At 36.1% G+C, this 22358-nt stretch overlaps 1 protein-coding gene across 3 annotated transcripts in view; it reads left to right on the forward strand.

The window, feature by feature from the left end:
* Positions 1-13295, forward strand: part of LOC116417907 (cytosolic carboxypeptidase 1-like) — a 252213-nt gene extending 238918 nt beyond the window's left edge. For all 3 annotated transcript variants that reach the window (XM_031933052.1, XM_031933054.1, XM_031933056.1), the window contains one exon: positions 12943-13295. In XM_031933052.1, the coding sequence (XP_031788912.1) occupies positions 12943-13252 (310 nt within the window). In that variant the 3' untranslated portion in view covers positions 13253-13295. The remainder of the gene's footprint in view (positions 1-12942) is intronic.
* The last annotated feature ends 9063 nt before the right edge of the window (positions 13296-22358 follow it).

Consider the following 22358-nt stretch of genomic DNA (forward strand, 5'->3'; position numbering starts at 1 on the left):
CCGAAGCGCGCGGGTTTAACATAACATCATGGCTCAAAAAAATCAAATCCGAACCAAAAGGGACTTAAGGGTTGGAACTTGGAATGTTCGCAGTCTATACAGAGCAGGTGCGTTTAAAGAACTCGTAAAGGAAGCTGATAGGTACAATCTAGATTTGGTAGCAATACAGGAATCGCGGTGGCCAGATGGCGGAGTACTAGCATCGGGTAACTTCACGTACCTGTATAGGGCCGGGAGTGGGGGATCTCTAGGCACCGGATTTCTCGTAAGCAAAAGTATCATATATTCGGTTAAAAGTTTCAAATCCGTCAATGATAGGCTCTCGTACATCATTATCGAAGGGGAATGGTATAGATATGTATTTATTAATGTACACTGTCCTACGGAGGACAAAGAAGAAGAAGCTAAGGATCTCTATTACGAAACTTTAGAGCAGGTAATCGACCAGTTCGCGTCTTACGATACAAGAATAGTATTGGGCGATTTCAATGCTAAAATAGGTAGGGAGGAAATGTTTAGGCCTACTATAGGTAAGGAAAGCCTGCACGAAGCCAGCAATGATAACGGTATTAGGGTCATAAATTTCGCGGCGGCAAAAGATCTTATAATCAAAACTACGTGTTTTAAGCACAAGAACATACACAAGGCAACGTGAACATCGCCGGACGGGGCCACATAGAACCAAATTGATCATTTCCTCGTTGAAAAAATACGTCATACTAATGTTCTTGACGTAAGGGCTTACAGAGGGGTAGATAGCGACTCGGACCACTTCCTAGTAGTAGCCAAATTAAGAGCTAGACTAGTAGCGAATCAAAATAGTAAGCGAGCAAACAAGGTAGAAAGCTTCGATATTGAGAAACTACGAGATAGAACAGAGCGAATTAGGTACCAGATAGAAATTAATAACAGGTTTCAGGCACTTGAAAAAGCAAACACATCGCCGGAGGGGAATGACGAACCGAATAGCTTATGGGGGGACATCGAAAAAACGGTAAAAGAGGCCGCGAACAAAGTACTGGGTAAAGGAGTATTCTAACGTAAGGAAACAGACGAGCGCGATCTACAGAAATAAGAAGCGGGAGTATCAAAAGAATCTTATTAGGAGAATAGAAACTAACAGTAAGGAAAATAACCCCCGCGAAATGTACAGAGGGATTAACGCCATCAGAAAGGGTTTTAGGAGTAGAGCGCAATTGATGAAGGACGAAAACGGGGACCTCGTAACAAATGACAACGAATTACTGTCGCTGTGGAAAAATTATTTGGATAAATTATTAAACGTGCACGAAAATAGCGAAGAATTAGGGGACGAAATTCATACTGCTGAACCCCACGTGGAGGAACCGAGCTACCAAGAAGTAGAGGCCGCGATTAAAAAACTAAAAAACAATAAAGCCGCGGGAAATGACTCTATACCAGCTGAGTTACTCAAATATGGGGGCGTCGAGCTCACTTTCAAAATCTATAAACTATTATGTGCCATCTGGAAAAATGAAACAATACCCGAAAATAGGAAGGAATCTATCATTATACCGATTTTTAAAAAGGGGGATAAGACAGACTGCAATAACTATAGGGGTATTTCACTTTTAGCAACGTGCTACAAAGTTCTGTCAAACATAATACAAGCTAGACTCACTCCATTCGCGGAAGATATAGTAGAAGATTATCAGTGCGGATTTCGGCGCAACAGATCGACGAGCGATCAAATGTTTACCATAAGACAGTTGTTAGAGAAAAAGTGGGAATTTTGCGAAACCATACACCAACTATTTATAGATTTTAAAAAAGCGTACGACTCTATTAAGCAAAGCAAAATGTATCAAATTCTAGTACTTCTCGGTGTACCGAAAAAACTCGTGAGATTAATTCAAATCTGTCTGAACGGAAGCACGGGAAAGGTCCGAGTAGGCGGTAATATATCAGAACCCTTCATGATACGCGATGGTTTAAAACAAGGGGATGGGCTCTCTACGGTGCTGTTCAACTTATCGTTAGAGTATGCCGTTAGAAAAATGCAGGTTAGCCAGCTGGACGAAACGCTTAATGGAACTACGCAGATCCTAGGCTACGCAGATGATTTGGATATACTGGGGGATTGTAGGGAAACGGTAGCAAGAAACGCGGAAATCCTCATAAAAGCGGTGGAGTATACAGGGTTAGAAGTGAGTGAATCAAAAACCAAGTACATGATTGTGGATAAGCTAGGCATCTGCAGCGACAATTAAGTCCCACGATTCCTCTTCCGGAGAGTTCAAGAATTCTCTTGAGAGATCTATGTTTTTCCTAGAGAGAGATCCAGAAAAGACTGACTTCTAAAGCCGAGAATCCTAGCTTTTATCCGTTCGTTGCCTTACTTGATTAGCTGACGGAGTCATAGAAGCGGTAAAATTTCCCCCACCACAGTCATGTACAGCTCTTCCAAGTCGTCTTAAAATGATGAATTCATTGTTGGAGTTTAAAACTGAATGTGAGAAAAGCCTTGACCGCTTATATGCTCGCGAGGTTGCACGCAATTGGTTGTTGAACTCGAGGAAGGGGAAAATATAATGCGAGTGATTTGATTAGTCTTTATATCGCGGTGGTGGTAATTTTTATGCATACTGAAACGATATTTATTATTTTTGATCTTCCACTCTGTTTTAAATGATAGATTTTTCTATCAGCTTCGAAAGAAAAGCTAATTTGGCTTATAAACTTGAACGTTTTCATAAGTTAAAATTCAAAATCATTTTTTGAATTTTTTAATAGCCATGAAAAAAGACCGATTGATTTAAAATAGAAACGATTTTTTTGTTTCACATAAAAGAAACTTACAATAATTTTCTTTTCGTGTTTCTTAATCTCGAAAAAAGGATAATTAGTTGTAAGTAAGAAATAAATATAAAGTTCTGGAAATAACTTTTAAACAATAATTTATTTTTTACGTTCACAAAATATAATAGCCCTAAAAAGGGCTGATTAGTTTTAAATTAAAACATACATATAGTTCAAGAAGAACTGAAAATAATAATTTGTTTTACGTTATGAATATATGGTAGCCCTGAAAAGGGCTGATTGTTTTTCAAAATCAAGGGCATTCAAGATGTGTATAATCGCCTTCGGGCAGCAGGATGACGATGGCAATTTTCGTAGTCTTCGTCGTCGTCTTCTTCTCTTGGCCTCTTTATTTCACAGAGGACTTTAACCTCAGGACTCTGGCAAAGACGAGAGCTCGATAAGCTATATTAGCGATGGCGATGGCGACCTTGTGAGGTCAACCACTTCTGGCTGCTGCTGTTGCGGTACGGCTGTCGGCGGGATCGACAACTCCTCTGGGCATTGGCGCACGTCCAGCTTCTCGACGATTTTGCATCGCCGTGATACGAGGCTGTAGAGGAGAAGCGGCTCGTCCTCGGCTGTATTCGTGCCGACTTCCATCGGAATTGGTGATGTAGAAGCAACGGTCTCAATGTCACTTATGGAAGTTGTAGACGATTGTACAATGCCCATCTCGTTGACTGAAGGCGATGGTGAAAAGAAAAGAGATTCGAAAAAACTGTGCTTAACGCGCTGATTGCCTCGCTTATATCTCCCCGCGAGGTAACACGAGCTGGCGCGCTATTGGTCGTGAAAGTTGTAGAAGGGGAAACAGCGCTAAAATTTCCCCCGCTTGACGGCCTATGCCGCGTAGTGGGGGAGCATGCAAACTGAGTCTATAAAGATACCCGCTCTCGCATGTGCGCTATTAGTTTTTTAACTTTTGCGCACGTGTGCAAGTGTTGCCGAGCAAGAAGTTATCAGCGGCCAAGGAGATGTCTCGGCTATTTACGGATGCCACGACAACGAAGTCGGCAAGTAAGAAGGCACCGATTTTTTAGACGAGCACACCACGACTAAAAAGCCGGTCGGCGACGAGTGTGCCGACCAACGAAGCCAGTTCGCAGCCTGTAACATCGCGACAGCGAAGCTGACTGTGAAGTCGATCAGCGAGCCGGCCAGCGCATAGCACCGACGCTACGACAGCGAAGCCAACCGCGAGGATGAATGTCAACGCTGCTGCAATGTAGCTAACAGTGCCGAACGTCTCGGCGATGACAAGCAGTATCAAATTGTATGCCAACGTGGAAACCGGTTATTCTCCAATCGTGTGACAGTGTGGACACGTAGTAAATTTTAATAGTCATAGTCATATTTTAATAACTGATCAGTAACTTGAACAGTGCAATACTAAATATTCCTCTTCTTTTAGCACTGTTTTTCCTGTTGGTCTATAGCCTCTTGCAATAGAGCAAACTTTTTTGATGTTGCACTGACATTTTTTTACACAAGAACGATGACTGAGTTATAGAGTTTGTTTTGCGAGCTCCATTATTTTATTGGCTTTTCTACGCCGATTTTGCCGACCTTTAAGAGGTCTTCATATTTTATTATAGACGTTATTACCAATATTAAGGGCATCCAACACCCTTAAATCCTGAAAGAAAGAATTATAAGTAAAAATGACAAAATAAGAGTAAATCATTTGAAATTTTTTTGAGTGATATCTAGTACAAATACCTTTAACTTTACCGTACTAAAACCTTAATTATCCTTGCTGGCCCATTGTGGCACTCGGTGCTAAGTTTTGTGAATTTTTTCAATGTCCGTAGGATTCCAAGTGTACAAATGGTTCTTTTGGGCTCAAATTCCAGGATGATACTTCATACACCTGTAGATTTGGTATGAATGCAGGGATTTTAATATGGATGTTTAGAAAATGTTTTATACCCAAAAAGGCATCATAATAAGCGACAAAAAAGTAAAAAATTCAGTATTTTCATTACCAAACCATTTCTAAGAATTCTAATCAAAATCCCTGCATTCATACTAAAACTGCAGATGTCCAAAGTATCCTCCTTGAATTTGAACCCAAAAGAACCATTAGCACATTTAGAATCCTACGGACAGTAAAAAAATTCAAAAAACATTGCACTGAGTGCCACAATGGACTAGCAGAGATAATTAAGGTTTAAGCACGGTAAAGTTAAAGGTATTTATACAAAATATCACTAAAGAAAATTTCAAATGATTTACTCTAATTTTGTTATTTTTACTCATAATTCTTTTTTTCAGGATTTAAAAGTGTTATGTCCCCTTAAGTATGTCAACAATTTTATAACCTCATAAATACAAACAAATTAATGGATGCAAGAGTATACACGAAATCCACAAAATAGCAGAATCATATAGATGGGTGTAGTTGATCTTGAAAGAATGCGCACGTGACACTAGCGCCTACTTTAGTAGCCAATTACTTTACGAAAAAAAACTAGGCATCTATAATTATAACGGAGTATGTTATTTGTATACAATTGAAAAATTAATACAGGAAAAAGTTACATAAATCAAAATGTGAGTATATAGTGATATTACAAAAAAAAAAACAATAAAAGAGTAATTTTGGTATTCCATCCACCTTAAAATATTATAAAAATAAACCAGTTATCGCTAACGTCTACAAATATTTCAATAGAAAATATTAAAATAAAGAAAAAATAAATTTGTATATATACTAGTCATTTCCATCATCAGTTCTGAGTATACGCATAGTTGGCTTGATTATATATAATAATTGTTTGGCTGAGTTATCGCATTATAAAATTTGAATCTATAATATTGATTGTTTAGCTAAGTTATGGGCATTTTTTTATTTCTACATATAACAATAACCGCTTGATCAAGATATATTAAAAAATGTGTTACCTACGATAATTATAATATTAGCTGTGTTATTATTATTATCCACATTAATCCTCTATAACTATAAAAAGCTTAAATCTAAAATCTAATCTGTTTTACTTAAGAAAACTTGCATCTCCCTGTAGACGATGTCTAGGTGCTAAGATAACCCCTGGTCAACAAGACATCGTCTACAAAAAAAGCACAATACACATCGAATGTACTAAAAGAAATGTGTATCTTTTTGTAAACAATATCTAGGTGCCAGGATGACCCCCATGTCGACGCGACGTCATCTACAAGGGAGGGCACCACTTAAACATGAAATATGCTGAAAAATACTTCTGACTTCCTGTAGATAATGACCAGGTGTCAGGATAACCCACAATTTGACGCGACATCGTCTACAAGGAAAAGCACTACTTAAACATAAAATATGCCAAAAACAACTTCTAATTTTACAGACGATGTACAGATCGATGTGACATCATCAACAAAGAAGAGCACCGCTGAAATATGAAATATACCAAAAAATACTTTTGAAATCTTGTATACGATGTCCAGGTATCAAGATGACCCTTGGGTCAACGCGACATCGTTTACAAGGAAGATCACTACTCAAACATGAAATATACTGAAAAATGGGTGAGGGTAAAAATTTTCAAGAATAAATATTTGAAAGGCAAAATTTACGAATTAAATTATAACAAAAGGTAAAATTTTATGACCCAGAATATTAAAAAGGTATAATTTTAAAAACCTAAATTTGGAAATTCCTAAAAATCTCGCTTTTGCAATATTTTAACTATAAATATCACCTTTCGCAATATTTCAATTCAACATTTTTGTTTTATAAATTTTTTCATTTCAAAATCTCAGTTTATAAATTTTGAGTTTCTAATCTTTACCCTTTTTAATTTTTATTTTTTTTAATTTTTACCCTCACCCCTGAAAAATACTTCTGACTTACTGTAGACAATGTCCAGAGAAGAGCGTTACTTAAACATAAAGTATACCCAAAAATAGTTTTAAATTCATGTAAACGATGTCTAGGTGTCAGGATGGCCCCCAGCTCGACATCGTTTACAGGAAGGAGCATCGTATACAAATCAAATGTAACAAAAAGAATTGTAACTTCTTGTAGACGATGTCTAGGTGCCAGGGTAATTCCCTGATCGAAGGTACATCGTCGACAAGGAGGAGCATCGTATGTAAATTAAATTTGTCGATAAACAATCGAATCCTTCGTAGACTATATCCAGGTGTCAGGTTGTTTCCCTGTTAGACAGGAGATCATACACGAGAGAAAGCATTGTATAATAATTAAATTTGCCGATAATAAATCATATCTTCTGGTAGACGATGTCCAGATGCCAGGATCTCCCTAAACTACGGGACATCGTCTATAATAAAGAGCATCAGATCTAAACCCAAATGTTCAAAAAAATCCGTATGTGTATCATATTGTTTTAGTGTATCAGATATTTAGTTTTCTTAATAATATTTAACATATGCATATCCCATTTTAGATTGTAGTCTATAATTATGCCCAGATATTTGTAGTTCTAATTCTAGTTAATTTTTTATCTAGTATTTTTATATCTATTTGGTTAGGAACACTGTCGATATAGCTACCGAAAGTCATACAAACAGACTTATTAACATTTAATGATAGCTTATTTACCGCAAGCTATTTGTGTATGTGTAGCAGGTAATTATTCATGTTATCCTGGGTTTTCGCCCAGGAATCCCCTGTTGCTATTATAGCAGTGTCGTCAGCATACGACAGAATAACTTTTGTAGGTATCTCTTGGAGTATATCATTTATGTATAAAATAAACAACAGTGGACCAAGTATCGTACCTTGTGGTACCCCAGTACTCACTAAAAGGTTATCACTCACAGCATCATCAATTTTTACTCTTTGGTATCTGTTACTAAGGTAACTAGTGAGTCGGGTCAAAGCTTGTCCCCTAATTCCCATGCAGTATAATTTATCTAGTAAGACACTATGATCCAGAGTATCGAAAACCACCCTGGTAGAAATGATCATAAAAACTGGCCATTTATTAGGTAGTAACTAGGTTAAATCCTAAGAACTGGCCAGTTACTAGCCTGTTCTTAGACTCATTTCTACCAGGGCAGTCCCAGAAAAGTGACTAAAGTAGGAATACTCTTATCGATATTGTTGTACAATGAGTTCATTAAATAATTAAGCGCATCGTTTGTACCCTTTTTCTTTACGATGCCAGATTGGTGTTCAGAGATTATGTTAGATTCATTTACAAAATCATATAGTCTATTGTGTATTATTTTTTTAAATATTTTCTCTACATTTGATATCAGTGAAATAGGCTTATAGTAATTGATATTACTTTTTTGCCAGATTTGTAGACTGGGACAATTTCAGCTTACTTGAGCAATTATAATATAAGTTAGAGCTTCAGCTATATAGCTGCTTATTAATTTCAAGGCTTAGAGTTAATCCTGTCAACTCCCCCACTTCATCTATAGGAACAACCGATTGACGAATTTTATGATCTAAATTTGTTGAAACCCACTCTCTATACAAAATTCCATTAATCAACACTAACGAATCCCATTGTGAACAATAGATTTTAGTGAATTTATCCATTGAAGAAATTTCTAGTCATGCTTGTTTTTTCTGTAATTCCTTCGTTTGACAAATAAAAGAAATAGCCACATCTTCTGCTTGACTCTTCTTCCAATCTTCCGATGTATTTTCTTCAAAAATAATACGGCAAATAGTCTCTTCATTGAATTTTTCTTCTACTCTGGAACAATATTTACATGAAAAATCTTCACAAGGGCGTCTTGAAAGTCCATCAGTATTTCCATGTAAATTACCTTTCCTGTAAATAATTTTGTAGTCATACTGAACCAATTTCCCTAACCAACAAGCAAATTAACCATCTAGTTCTTCAAACGACAATAACCAGGTCAAAGAAGAATGAAGAATCCAAATGATAAAAGGTTCACCGAGAAGGTTATAATGAAAATGTTTTAACGATTCTATAATAGCGAGAAGTTCACGTTGAGTGACGCAATAATTTCTCTCCGGTTTAGAAAGGACTCTACTGGAATAACCTATGACACGTTCGATTCCATCTTGTTTCTGAGAAAGAATCGACCCAATCCCATGGTCAGAAGAATCAGTATCTAAAATAAATTCAGAAGAAAGAGAAGGAAATACCAAAATTGGAGGTTTTGTAAGAACCTCTTTTAATTTTGAAAAAGCTTTTTGACAATGTTCTGACCATATGAACTTAGTCGATTTTTCAGTTAATTTGTACAATGGTTTTGTTGTATCAGCAAATCCTTTAATGAGACGCCTATAATAACCACAAAAATTTACAAAGCTCAACACAGCCTTTTTGTTATGAGGAATTGGCCAATTTACAACAGATTGAATTTTCTTTGGATCAGCTGACTTTCCTTCTTCAGAAACAATGTATCCTTGATATTCGACTTGTCTGCTGAAGAAAACACATTCCTTCTTGTTTAGACGTAATCCTGCTTCTTGAAAACAAACAAATACCTTTTTCAGATTAGATATCATCTCATAAAATGACTTTCCTAATACCATGACATCATCAAAATAAACTAAATAGAATTTTGAGAGATAATCTCTGAGTAACTTTTCTATCAAATGTTGAAATGTCGCCGGTGCATTGCATAATCCGAATGGCATAACTTTAAATTACCATAAATCTTTTCCAATTGAGAAAGCCGTGATTTTCTTATCCTCTTCCCGAATCTTGATTTCCCAGTATCCACTCTTCAAGTCCAATGTACAAAACCACGAATATCCTGCAAGTTTATCAACTCTTGGTAAAGGGTACGAATCTTTAATCGTGATTGCATTAATTTTTTGGAAGTTAATACAAAAACAAATTTTTCCAACCCTTTTCTTTTTGGAACTACAGGTGAGCAATACGAACTATCTGATACTACAATGACTCCTAGAGAATGCATCTCAGCAATACATTCATCTAATTCCTTAATTTGATGAATAGGGAGTCTTCGAACAGGTTGTTTAATTGGTTGATTATGGAGTAATTGAATTCTGTGTTCAACTAAATTACATTTTCCAGTATCGTCATCATCTTGGAAATCTCTTTAAATTCGTTTAGAAGATCCGCAAACTCCCGACGTTGATCTTGATCCAAGTTCTCTGAGTTCTTGTCAAAAATTCCTTGTAATGAGCCTGGTACAACCGTACTAGAATCGATTATTCTTGAAATTTATTTATTATTGATTGAACTTGGAGTATTTAAAATAATTTTAGTAATTGAATCTGTAATACTAGTTGCATCAAGAAAATCACTTTCAAGTATACAATCATCAATAATATTTTCAACAAAAACATCTAAATTAGCTACATGATCACCCAACTTTAACGACGCTGAAATCAAAAATTCAACTGGTACGTTTTCTCGAGTTAGATACTTTAGTGTTGTTAAATTAATAGGAATTCTCATATCTTTTGATTCAACAAATTTTGGATTTATAATAGTCACATCAGAACCAGAATCTACTTTAAAAATACAAGCTTTGTCATTAATTTAACCATTAAAATAAAATTTATTAGATACTTATTAATTCTTCCAACATGGCAATCAATCCGATTAGAGTGGGAATTTTTTGGAGTCTTGTCAAGTTCTGTTGAACTCGCTCCAAGAAGTTCAACATAACCTAGTTTTCCTGGCCATTTATCTGATTTGGACAATATGACCTTAGATGACCTTTCTGAATACAAGCCCAACATTCAACATTCTTAAAGTAATCCTGAGATCTCTGTCTGTCCGAAGATTGAGGACCATTTGACTTTGAATTCAAAGAGTTGATTCCAGTCTTGTATGTGACGTTTACACTCCTTGAAGCTTGAGGTCTCTTATTTAAATCACGAATAACCTTCACTTCCATAGCACGAGCAAGAGCAATTTTTAAAGAAGTTATCCTTTCCAAACGAATAATTTCCTTGATCAAATAATCAAAAATAGCAGCAATAAACTGAGTACAAGCGATTTTATCTTGGACTTCAAATGGAAATTCTGGATAAACTAAAGTAGTAAGTCTCTCAAGGTCAGCAGCCAATGTTGGGAGATCTTCACCAAACCGTTGACGCCTCTTCATAAATTGTGTGTGATAAGTGGGTGCCAAATGCTTATCACCAAAACGAAGTTCAAGGCGCGATACTTAATCATCAAGTAGATACATACATGATGTAGAAGAATCTGATTCAACGGGAAATGATCTTGCTCACCTTTTCAAACAGGAATAAGAGCTGCCGTTTTAGATGTAGGTGACCAATTGTTTGCATCAGATGAACCAAAAATTCACGAAGTGGTGATAAATCATCATATTCACTAACTTTTAATTTTAATCCACAATCTGTTCCCGAATGGATAGGTTCAGTGTTCGGTAAAGCGGAATTGCCATCGTTTGAATGTAAACCACGAGTTCCAGTAATCAAAGAAATAATAACAGAGGTTTCTATCTCTAGTCTATTCTGATTTAAAGATAATTTAACGTTATTGACTCTAGTGTTATCTAATTCTGTTGTGTGTGAATGTGTATTTGTATTCTGAAAAGGACTTAGCTGCTGGATTTGGCGCTGTTGTTCTTGATGCTTTGTCATCAGTGTGTTATTCAGGGTCCGTAGTCTCGATATCTCCTCGTTCAAATCAGCCCTCTGTTCCCGGTCATTGAACGATTCTCTTCGAACCAGTTGATCTTTCAGTCGTTGATTCTCTGCTTCAAGTTCCCCATTGCGACGTCGAGCTTTTAACAGTTCTGTGTCTCGAGTGTGGAATTCCCTTTCTAAGTTGAATGCATCCTCGTTGCATTGATGGAGTTCTTGAGTAATTTCCTCTACACGTCTCTTCAAGCTTGTTATTTCCATATTTGCTGCAGTGAGAGACGATTGAGGTTCCTCAGTTAGAAGAGTTCTCGGAGATGGAACTGGTCGAGTGTTGATCAGTGTTCTTAAAACTGTAGACATCTTGTCGAAACGTAAAAGCATGAACCTTTCACTAGATCACTTTTCGAAAACACTATCATGGACGATCCCTTAAAATGTTATGACCAGGTACGGGTTAACGTAAATAACAACACGTTATTTATAAAAGCGTAATTCAAACTCAAACTCTCTTTATTGTAATCAACACGACTCAGCTCATCAGCTGTCACTATCAGACTGACTGTAAACAATAACATCCGCGACGTCGTTTATCTCGTTGCTAAGGGTCGCTATGCGCGATTTTTGGAGTTCGAATCGCGCAACGTTCAGGCACGGTCACAACAATATATATATATATATATATATATATATATATATATATATATATATATATATATATATCATATATATCATTACCTTAAGATTAGTATATACTATTATTGCCTTTTCTAGTCAAATGTAGATTTTCCTGTGCTCACCAATGTTGATTATGTACTTTTGCTATTATTATGCGCACGTAGATAGTTTCATTCATCTATTAAAATTGATTTAGAACATCAGGGTCATTTTCAAGCTCTTGCACGATAAACTTGCTGAAAATTAGTCTATTTTCACAATCGCCTTTCCTTAATTAACTTAATTTTCCAAGACTTTCAAAGATTTGCAGTTATACTTTTTTTTGGCGCTGCATGCTGTGAAAAACTTCGTAGCAAAGGCTTTCTAAACTTGTTACCACGTGGCAGCTGCCACGCTGATTTCTTTTACGCGATTTTTTGCTAGGCGCCGTAGTAGGAATGCTAAGTTAAAATAATTAGTTTAATATTTATTTAATTTATTTGTATTGCATTTACAAAAAAAATCATTATCTCATTTTGTTTAATTTCAAGATGGTGTGGTCTCCTTAAGTCTAAACCTGATAGTATTTACCGACAAGAAAGCATCATTTTTTGATATTTACAAAAAATTCGCTCCTTCTTCAGTTAAATTTTACAGATTACCCGATAACATTCTTAAAAATATGTGCTTAATTGAGCTAAGCAACTAGTTGATACAAACGTTCTAATAATAATTTGTCTCTAGTCTTCTGCATCTGCTGAGGAACAGCTGATCGCGATATTTCTGGATAAGCCTTGATTTAGTCATTGATTATCTTTTATTCATTCACGCTAGACTGTGATAATTAGGCAAAATTTGATTTACTAGAATTATTTGAAATATTTAAATTAAAAATATTATTACGATGATTTTGTTTACAGCAATCGATATGATTTAACAAATGAAGATTTAAATCGTTGTTGGAAAAATCCTAGCCAAATTCAGCATCCAACCATATTTCATACCAAAAGTCTGTTAGAATATTGCAGTTTTATATTAAACCGTCGACCATTTATTTTTATTGATTATCATGGACATTCAAGGCGTAAAAATGTTTTTCTCTTAGGTTGTCCTAATTTGGAAATATTAAATGTTAATTATTGTTCTGAATCCAGCCAGTTGCAACAAAATTTGGTAATTAGAACATGTTATATTCCTATTTTACGATATTTGAAAAATAAAGGTTTATAGGATCAGGCAGCTTTAAAGGTTAGTAGAAAATGTTATTAATAATTAAGGGGCGCGATAGCGCCCTGCTGGAGAGTATGAATTTTATATGAATAAAAAACAAATCAAAAAGTTACTTTTTCAGCAAATCACTTTCATCGATAACTAATTTGCGAATTTTCGCCTCCCAGATTCTCATTTTTTTCAGTACAGACCATCTTAATTTCGGTAATTGTTCATTAAGTCAATCAAGGGATTATATTTTCAAACTTATTTTAAAACTAAAATACACGTTCATTGAAAATTGGAAACACAAGATAAATACGCACTTTAACTTGTTCAAGTTCAAGTCAAATATTTTGCTTTCTGCTATTTGGAATCAACAAATCGTTCTGATTTTTATAAATAATCTTTTAGATAGTATTCAGGTCTTACTGCATAATAGGTGTTGACCTTTTTAAGTATAGAGACTGCAAAAGTGGTATAGACGGAGTGCTGGATCAGGGATCATCCTGGGATTCTCGACTACATCGGTAACCTGGAGAGGGCTACAACTAATCGCTCTATTAAACATACTGTCCTGCGACACCAAGAACAAGATCGACACCAGAAGTGGTGACTATTCCAAGCTTGGTTTCAACTTTGTCGAGTATTATTGGAACAAAGTTGACATATTAAGAAGTTTCGGATAGAGAGTTGTCGGAAGTGTACGGTAGTGTGTATTTTTGGAAAGGTCCAGAGTAGAGAGGAAGTGAGAGGAGTGTGTTGGAATGGAGTGAGAGGTAGTGTAAAGAATAAAAGTCAGACTAGGTAATAAGGGATAAAGGATAGATACAGTTGGGCAGTAAAAATGTGGTGAAAGAGGAGATTGAACAGGGAAGGTACGAAGAGAGGGAGACAAGGATAGCTATAGGAGTAAATTTAGCAGAGTATAAGCCTAAACAATAGAGAGATCTGAAGAATTATTAAAACCCGGCCAGAGCGGGGAAAAAAGAACAGACCTCCGCAACACCATGGGAACTAGAGGACGCCCCTAGTGACAGCGGCGGAAATCAGAGAACAAACTCCAATAGGATTCAGAGGAGGAAAAATGGGAAGCGGAAGAGAAGGTATAGGAACAAGAGGTTTAAGGCAGAAGAACTGAGAAGAGAGTTTTAAGCAGACGGACGAAAGCGGACAGAAGAGGAAAATGATGAGCCCAGAGGAAGAGGAGTATAAGGTCAAGGAAGAAAAGGCAGAAGAGAAGGTACCAGAGAACCCGTTCACGAGGAGCGCAAAAATACAGGGATCCCCGCAACAAATACCAAAGAAGAAAGATGAGGAAAAGAAAAAGATAGAAGAGGTGCTGAAGTGATTAGATAAGATGACAGAAATGATAAAGGAGGAGAAGTAGGAGAGAAACAAGATGTGCGTGTAATGTAAGAAGCAATGGACTGGAAGAAAAGGCTGAAAGGGTATGAAATTAGGGTAAGTAAAGTAAAAAAGAGGAGGAAGGAAAAGAATGAAAGGGGGAAAAATGATGGAAGTAAAATTAGGAGGCAGGGGAGATTAGGTAGTGTGGTTAGAGGGGGACTTCACAGAGTTCGTAGAAGCCCGCATCAAGCAGAAAGGATAATCACGGTGAATAGATACGGTCTACATGAGAAAGGAGAGAAGAAAAAACTATAAGGAGTTAGAAGAACTGGTGGAGAGAGACATATGGGAGAAATTGCTTGGATGAGAAGATATGAATGCAAAAACAGTTTAAGAGGGCGAAGGACTCAATGAAGTGGGGCTAGCAGAGGCACGTATATATATATATATATATATATATATATATATATACACACACACACACACACACACACACACACACACACCTGAATTAATGAAGAATATCTTAAGATTGGTCCAGACGAAAGAGATACTGCGAATAATTATTTACGCAGGTATGATTGTTTTGCTTTCTTTTAGAGTAAGCTTTGTAATATTAAAATTTTGAGTTTTGTCAAAACTTCTAGAAAATACTTTTTAGTGTGTTAGAATTTCAAATCAATTGTTTTCAGAAAATGTCCGTATGGATATGTGTGTGTGTGTGTGAATGTGTGTGTATGTATACCGTAATATTTCTAGAACTACTCCGTCAATATCGATAAAATTTGCATGCATATGGGACGTTTCACGTCAACCAGACCATCAATGCACCCAAAATTTGGGTTAACCTAACAAGACGTTTGAGGTCTCAAAATGATCGTCTTGTCAAGGGCTTTTGAAAAAGTTCTGGCCTTTTCAAAAATCCAATGTGGCGCATAAAATATGGAGCCTGAAACCCATGTTTTCATAGCACATTCAACAAAAACAATAGTAAAAATGTTCTAATTTGTGAAATATCCCACCAAAAAGCATGTACAACTCATGATAGGACATATTATTGATAATGCTGATGGAATTCCAAAATCAAAAATGGCGGAATCTAAATGGTGGACAATATACCTCCACCAAACCAATTTTACCACAACAAATGATTTTAGATCAATTTAAAGTATCGATATGGGGGTTTGTGAGGTAAATGGTTATAAATGTATTATCGGAATCAGTATTTGTGCACATGAATCTTATATTTTTCCGGTCTATTAAATTTAGAATTATCTGTCTGCGGTTTTTGCACTTACATTTTTCTATTGTTCTGTGTATATGTATATGCCTGCGTAGATGAAAAAAATATATAATTTAGCCAAATGAATCAATCTTTAATGACATTTTGTGCACTCTTATCAATTCTGGCCCATCGTTCGTGGAGTTTTTACTGGTGATAAATGGCTTTCGCCGATATCATAAATTACTCTGTTCCTAGGTTCATTGGCATTTGAGTAATGCATGACTTTCAACGTTTCATTATGTTCTGGGATAAATCCATGCCCCATTTGTATGTTTGTGACAGGTGGACAGTTTTTAAATCTCTTTGTTAGGAATTGACGAGTTTGTTCGTGATCTTTTTTGGTGTATAAAAAAAATTTTATATTGAATGATCGCCCATTAGTCCATGAATAAAGAGCTTTAACATCTAGAATTGCTTTATTTTTTGCATCTTGTAAGCTCGCTCTTGTAGCTTCTCTCTTTACTATCGCTCCAACTCCATCGCAACTACCTTTTCCGTGTGCTGTTGCAAAACAGTGCCATTCAGCATCAACGCCAAAATCTCTCTTATGACTCATTAAACTACTCATTTGATAACGATTTTTAAAATGCTGTTTAGCACCATTTGTAGCATATATTACCTTTTTTACTGTGGGACAAACCTTGCGAATTTCAGGTATAAGCTTTTGCTGCATTATGTATACTGCAGTGGCATCATGAGTAGTACAGTCGGACATAGATACTGTACTGAAATGCTTTAGCTTGCCTTCAGATTTATAATAAACAACAGCAGGAAAAATCATACTTTGATCATTATTAAAATGAAATGCAGCATCTTGGGCTGTAAAAGCATAGTTCTCAGCAAAATCCAATTGAGCAACAACCTCTTCATCTGAAAGATTATTTTTCTTCCCAGAAATAAACTTTGATTGTTCCTTAGCGATGAAGTGATGAGGTATCAACTTTTCTAGGCTAGAACATAAAGTTTCAATAAATTCTTGCGATGTTAGGCATTGTTTTATCAAAGTGTATCTATCGGTTGATTGCCACGTGCTGAAGATGACTTGATCAATATTGTGCTCATCCATAATGTTCTCAACGTAATTAGAAAACTTTTGAATGTCCGGGCAAAATTTGCATTCAATCAAATAACAACTTGGTTTGGGATCCTCACATAGAACGAAATTCAAACAATCTTTATAATTCTTCAGAATATTGTTTGAGATTTTTTCTATATTTACTTCGTCAATCATCGCATTGAAATTTTGGTGTATCGTACATACACATACATTGTGTGTACCAGAGGATCCTGCAAAGACACAACATTTTAGTCTCAGTTCCGCAAACTTGGTAAGCCCAATCGGATGTTCAGGAAACTGTTCTTTAAATTGATTATGAAGGTTCTTAATATCAGTAGGTAATAATCTTTTCTGCACTTTTATTTTTTCACCATATAAATAAATACTGACGGTATCTTTTTTATTTGGCATAATTCTGCTGTTAAGATCATTTTCGTAAAAATCTTCAACTTTCTGAGTAGTTTCTGCAGGTAATGTTTTTCCACGTTTTGCACCAGGAGAAGCCAAAACTCCATCTGATTCTCTTAACTGTTTTGCTTTACGAGCCATTCTGTGAGACACACCAAATTGGTTCATAATTTTACGTATTGCCCAGTGTTCGGGCAAAATAGTAAGAATACTGACACGTAATGGATCGTTCTCCGGCAGGGATTGGAACTTGTCTTTAAGTCCAGTTAAAATATCTGTAAGATCATCTTGCATAGGTGCATCCGTGTTTGAAACCGACGGTGAGTCAGTCTCTGATTCAAAATCAACACTCATACTGACGTTTGGAGATGACAAATCATGTAGTTTATAAAAGGATTTTCTACATGTATCACAAATCAGTGAAGATGTTGGATAACCAGTATAGACATCTTGAAATTCTTTGGAGATCTTCCTAAGAGATTTGCTGTGTCCTGTATTAATATCAAATGGATTAACGCATCTATCGATACGATATTTTTTCGCAGGAGAAGACATTGTTGTAGGATATGAGAAAGCACAACCGAAACAAAAAAAAATGTTAGAAATAACAAAATTACGACTAGTACAGTTGAACAAGGAGTTGCCGATAAAGTAAGACTTACTGAACAACTGCCTTAAAAAGGATGTTGAAGAAGAAGTCGCCAATGTATCTATTAATGTACCTATTAACTATCCTAAAAAGGACTGTTGGAGAAAAAGTCGCCTATGAATAAAGCCGCTGATGGACTTGCTCACCAACTATCCTGAAAAAGACTGTTGGAGAAAAAGTCGCCGATGAAGAAAGCATTCCTTGAAGAAAATATTCCTTTCTATGGGTTGCTAAACGTGGGAAGGGGTTGGGGGTGTAGGTAAAAAAGAGGGATGAAATAAATCACTTGAAAGCAATAAATTCCTTTGCCACAAAACAGTTTTATTTGCTGAAGTCTTTGCACAAGTTGTCATTGGACACGAGCCGTGTACTTGCAGCATTAGGCTGTTGGAAGAGGGGCGAGGTACAGCGCTGGACCCGGCCTCCTTATGTGCCCTCCGCGACGCTACTTCACTTGTGGGTAATGCGCAGCCGCCTAGCGGCGCGCCGCGGTGATAAGCGCTGCACCGTGCGTGGCGTGTTCGGCGGGTTGCGCGTTAGCAGGGGCTTTTCGCGAGAGAGCCTGCGGGTGGGTTATGACAAATATCCGCCAGTTTATATTGGCCATATTGAATTTTGAAATTTCGAGGTTAAAATAAGATTCAGCGGCCCCTTAAACTCCCATACCGATACTTTAAACTGATTTAAAATCGTTCATTGCGGTAAAATAGTTTTGGTGGTTGTATAATGTCCGCCATTTTGGATTTAAAAATTTCGAGGTTAAAATAAGGTCTAGTGGCCCCAAAAACCCTCATATCGATACTTTAAAGTGATCTAAAATCATTTGTTGCGGTAAAATTGGTTTGGTGGTGGTATAATGTCCGCCATTTTGGATCCACCATTTCGAATTTTGAAATGTCGAGGTTAAAATAAGATTCAGTGACCCTGAAAACCCCCATATCGATACTTTAAACTGATCAAAAATCATTTGTTGCGGTAAAATGGGTTTGGTGGAGGTATAATGTCCACCATTTTGATTCCGCCATTTTTGATTTTGGAATTCCGTCAGCATTGTCAATAATATGTCCTATCATGAGTTGTACATGCTTTTTGGTGGGATATTTCACAAATTAGAACATTTTTACTATTGTTTTTGTTGAATGTGCTATGAAAACGTGGGTTTCAGGCTCCATATTTTATGCGCCACATTGGATTTTTGAAAAGGCCAGAACTTTTTCAGAAGCCCTTGACCAGACGATCATTTTGAGACCTCAAACGTCTTGTTAGGTTAACCCAAATTTTGGGTGCACTGATGGTCCGGTTGACGTGAAACGTCCCATATATATTTTTGGGTTCTGAATTCTGGAAAAACAGTTAGTTTTTATATTCTCAACTTTTTCTATGACCATATTTTAATTTTTGAAAATAGTATATTGTGCAACTAGAGAGAATCATTGGCTTTTTCTAGCGAGGGTGATGTTTTGAGCACGAGTCGGAGTCGAGGGCTCCGTAGGCGCTCGAGACAGACACGAGTGTCCAAAACATCACCCGAGTCTGAAAAAGCCACTCCCCCCTTGTTGCACACATCATGCATATGAAAGGAATGAGAAATTCGAGGACTTTTCAAAGTAAAACAATACAGTATATTGAAAATTTCGAAAATTTTGAAAATACTTATAGTGACACACACATCCATCGGATAGGCTGCAGAGTGAAGAAAAAACTTCTCCCGGATAATTACTAACTAAACTACTCCCGGACTGTTTCCAGAAAAATTTACTCTCTTGGTAGGAAAACGGTTTTTCCTCCCAAGGGAGTAGTTTTTTCCCGCTGCTAAGAAAAACTCGATTTTCCATTTATTTTATATGCATGGAAAGTGGCCTTTTTCGTGCACGTATCATGAAAATACTATTTTGCGTTTTTTTCAATTATCCCATTGTAACAAACAATTCAACTATAATGCATTTAAAAGAGAATAAAATTACCTACTTTTCCGCGTTTGGTCCTCGGATCGACTGCTTTGTTCGGTAGATAAAATAAAAAAGGTGATATTTTTTTAAAAATGCATATCTCTGAAACTAACATTGTAACCTCGCGAAAAAAATTATGTCGATGGGTCACGTGTCAAACTATATCTTATTGAAATTTCAAGTGATTTGACTACTTATTTTTTCAGTAATAAATCGAAAACTGAAAACAAAATCAGTTTTTTGTGTGTCTCGATTACGGACGTGAAAAGGCCTTATTGCACTTGGGATTTAGGGAAAAAGTAGAAATTTTATGTGTTTTGGCTAAGTTTATTGCACAGCTTTCAAACCCCTGTGGTTTGTAAGATACCAAGGTTTCAATTTTTTTTTTAAATTTGTTTGATTCCTTATATCTTTCAAACAATGTAGTCAAATGCTTAAAAATTATTTAGTTATTCACCATAAAAAAAGCTATGTACTGCTGAAATTTTAAATGAATTCGTTGAGCGGTTTTCAAGTAAAGAACTAAAATGTGAAAATCGTTTTCTTGAAAATTGCCTGGGTAGCCTGTTGTTTTGATCGTTTGGTTGGTTAGGAACACATGTAATCGTGCGTGAATTTCTGTAAAAAAAATTGCCGGCAGTGTTCGTATTCTATAATAAAAAATAGAGTGGTTTGCAAACTTTTGGACAATGAATTATTCAAAACTTATATATAAAATTATGTATCAAAATCCGTCTCATGCATTAGCAAGCAGATATACTATATATTAAAACAATATTTTATTTATTGGACATATGAATTCAGTTGGAGGAAGCTACGTGCCAATGAATTGGCAGCGGTTTTGTTTTTGCTACGCGTTTGTAAATATGAAATGACCTATGCCGCATATATTCATGCATATAACAAAATGTTATCTGCAGATTCGGTCCGGATAAAAGGGATGCTGCAAATAATCATTTGTGCAGATATTATTTTTACTTTGAAGCTATCTGTTTGTGAATATGAAATAATTAATGCCATATGTATTTATTAGGATGTCCGTTATTTCCCAAACTTAAAATTTTAGAAATGCCCGATTGGATTTCGTTTTTGGGTCTCGAGAAACTAGGTTTCATGCAGCAATTAGTGCGATCGGTTACTAATCCATGTGCCGCAAGACATTTTATTTTTCCTGTGTTATTTGAATAGAGGAGGTAATTTTTCATGATTTTTCCGGGATTACGAAGTACTTATAAAGTAATCATAAATGGTTACAAAATGTTATAAAACCGAAGTAAATTGTTCTACAGTGTTATTGTCACGTATGGATACACGTTACGGGTGTCTAATAACTAGACGACAGAATGTCTGCCTTGCAAGCCAGAGAATCTCGGATCAAGCGCGGTGTCTGTCACTTTTCGTTGCACTCTTTACTCATAACATCATAAGTTCACTCATAAGGTATTTTTGTATAGTTGTTTTAAATCTTCATGTGACGACAGTATACCGATATCGAAGAATTCAAGTTCTTTAGGCACGAACTATTAGTCTTAAAGGATTTCAAGCCTATTCTTGTACAGAAACCAGAAATTGATACTATTGTAAATGATTATTCATATTGCTATTAATCAAAATTAATTTTCTCTGCGTTTTACAGGGTGGAGACTGACGTTATATATTGAATTTAACATTTTGAATTTTAACGACCACATTACAAATTATTTACAAATCATTATTTTCAATCAGGTTTCCTAGATATACAATATGTAACTGTGTAATACTGACTACCCGAACTGTATGTTTACAAATAATCTTTTGATAATATGTAGAATTATTATTCAATCAAATTTGTTAGTACTAAATACGGAATTTAGTTGCATAGATTATGATAGTAATTTTATATTGTAACAAAATAAATTTTTCGAATACTCATCCAACGCTTTCTCAGAGTTTAAACCGAAAGATAATAACAAGAATAATAAGCACATCTGCTCGCTCTCGTGAAGTGATGAACCCTCAAAGCTGTTTCCACGTTAGATTGTCACGAGCAGAGATAATTTTCACACACACTTGAAATTACTGTCGATTCTTAAAGAGATAATCTTACACTCAATAGATCTCACAGGGGTATCTGTGCGGCAAACGTGCAGGTATACACATTTCCTCGACCGCGTGCTTACATACGGAGATAATCTTTTTCATAGCACAATAGATCTCATACGGGTATCTGTCGGACTTCTTGCCCGACACGCGCGCAGGTATACATATTTCCGCATGCTTACCTGCACGTGCGTATACACATCTGACCCGTCCTCTTTTCGCTCAGGCATACATATTTTCCCGACCGCTTGCTAGCCTATGCGCAAGTATACACATCTGGCTGATTGCTTGCAGATTAGCAGATAGATTATCCGCCAAGTTAATATGTGCATGTGTGCGTTTCAAGAACT

Source organism: Nasonia vitripennis, assembly GCF_009193385.2.
Source record: "Nasonia vitripennis strain AsymCx chromosome 5 unlocalized genomic scaffold, Nvit_psr_1.1 chr5_random0005, whole genome shotgun sequence".
Taxonomy (NCBI): domain Eukaryota; kingdom Metazoa; phylum Arthropoda; class Insecta; order Hymenoptera; family Pteromalidae; genus Nasonia; species Nasonia vitripennis.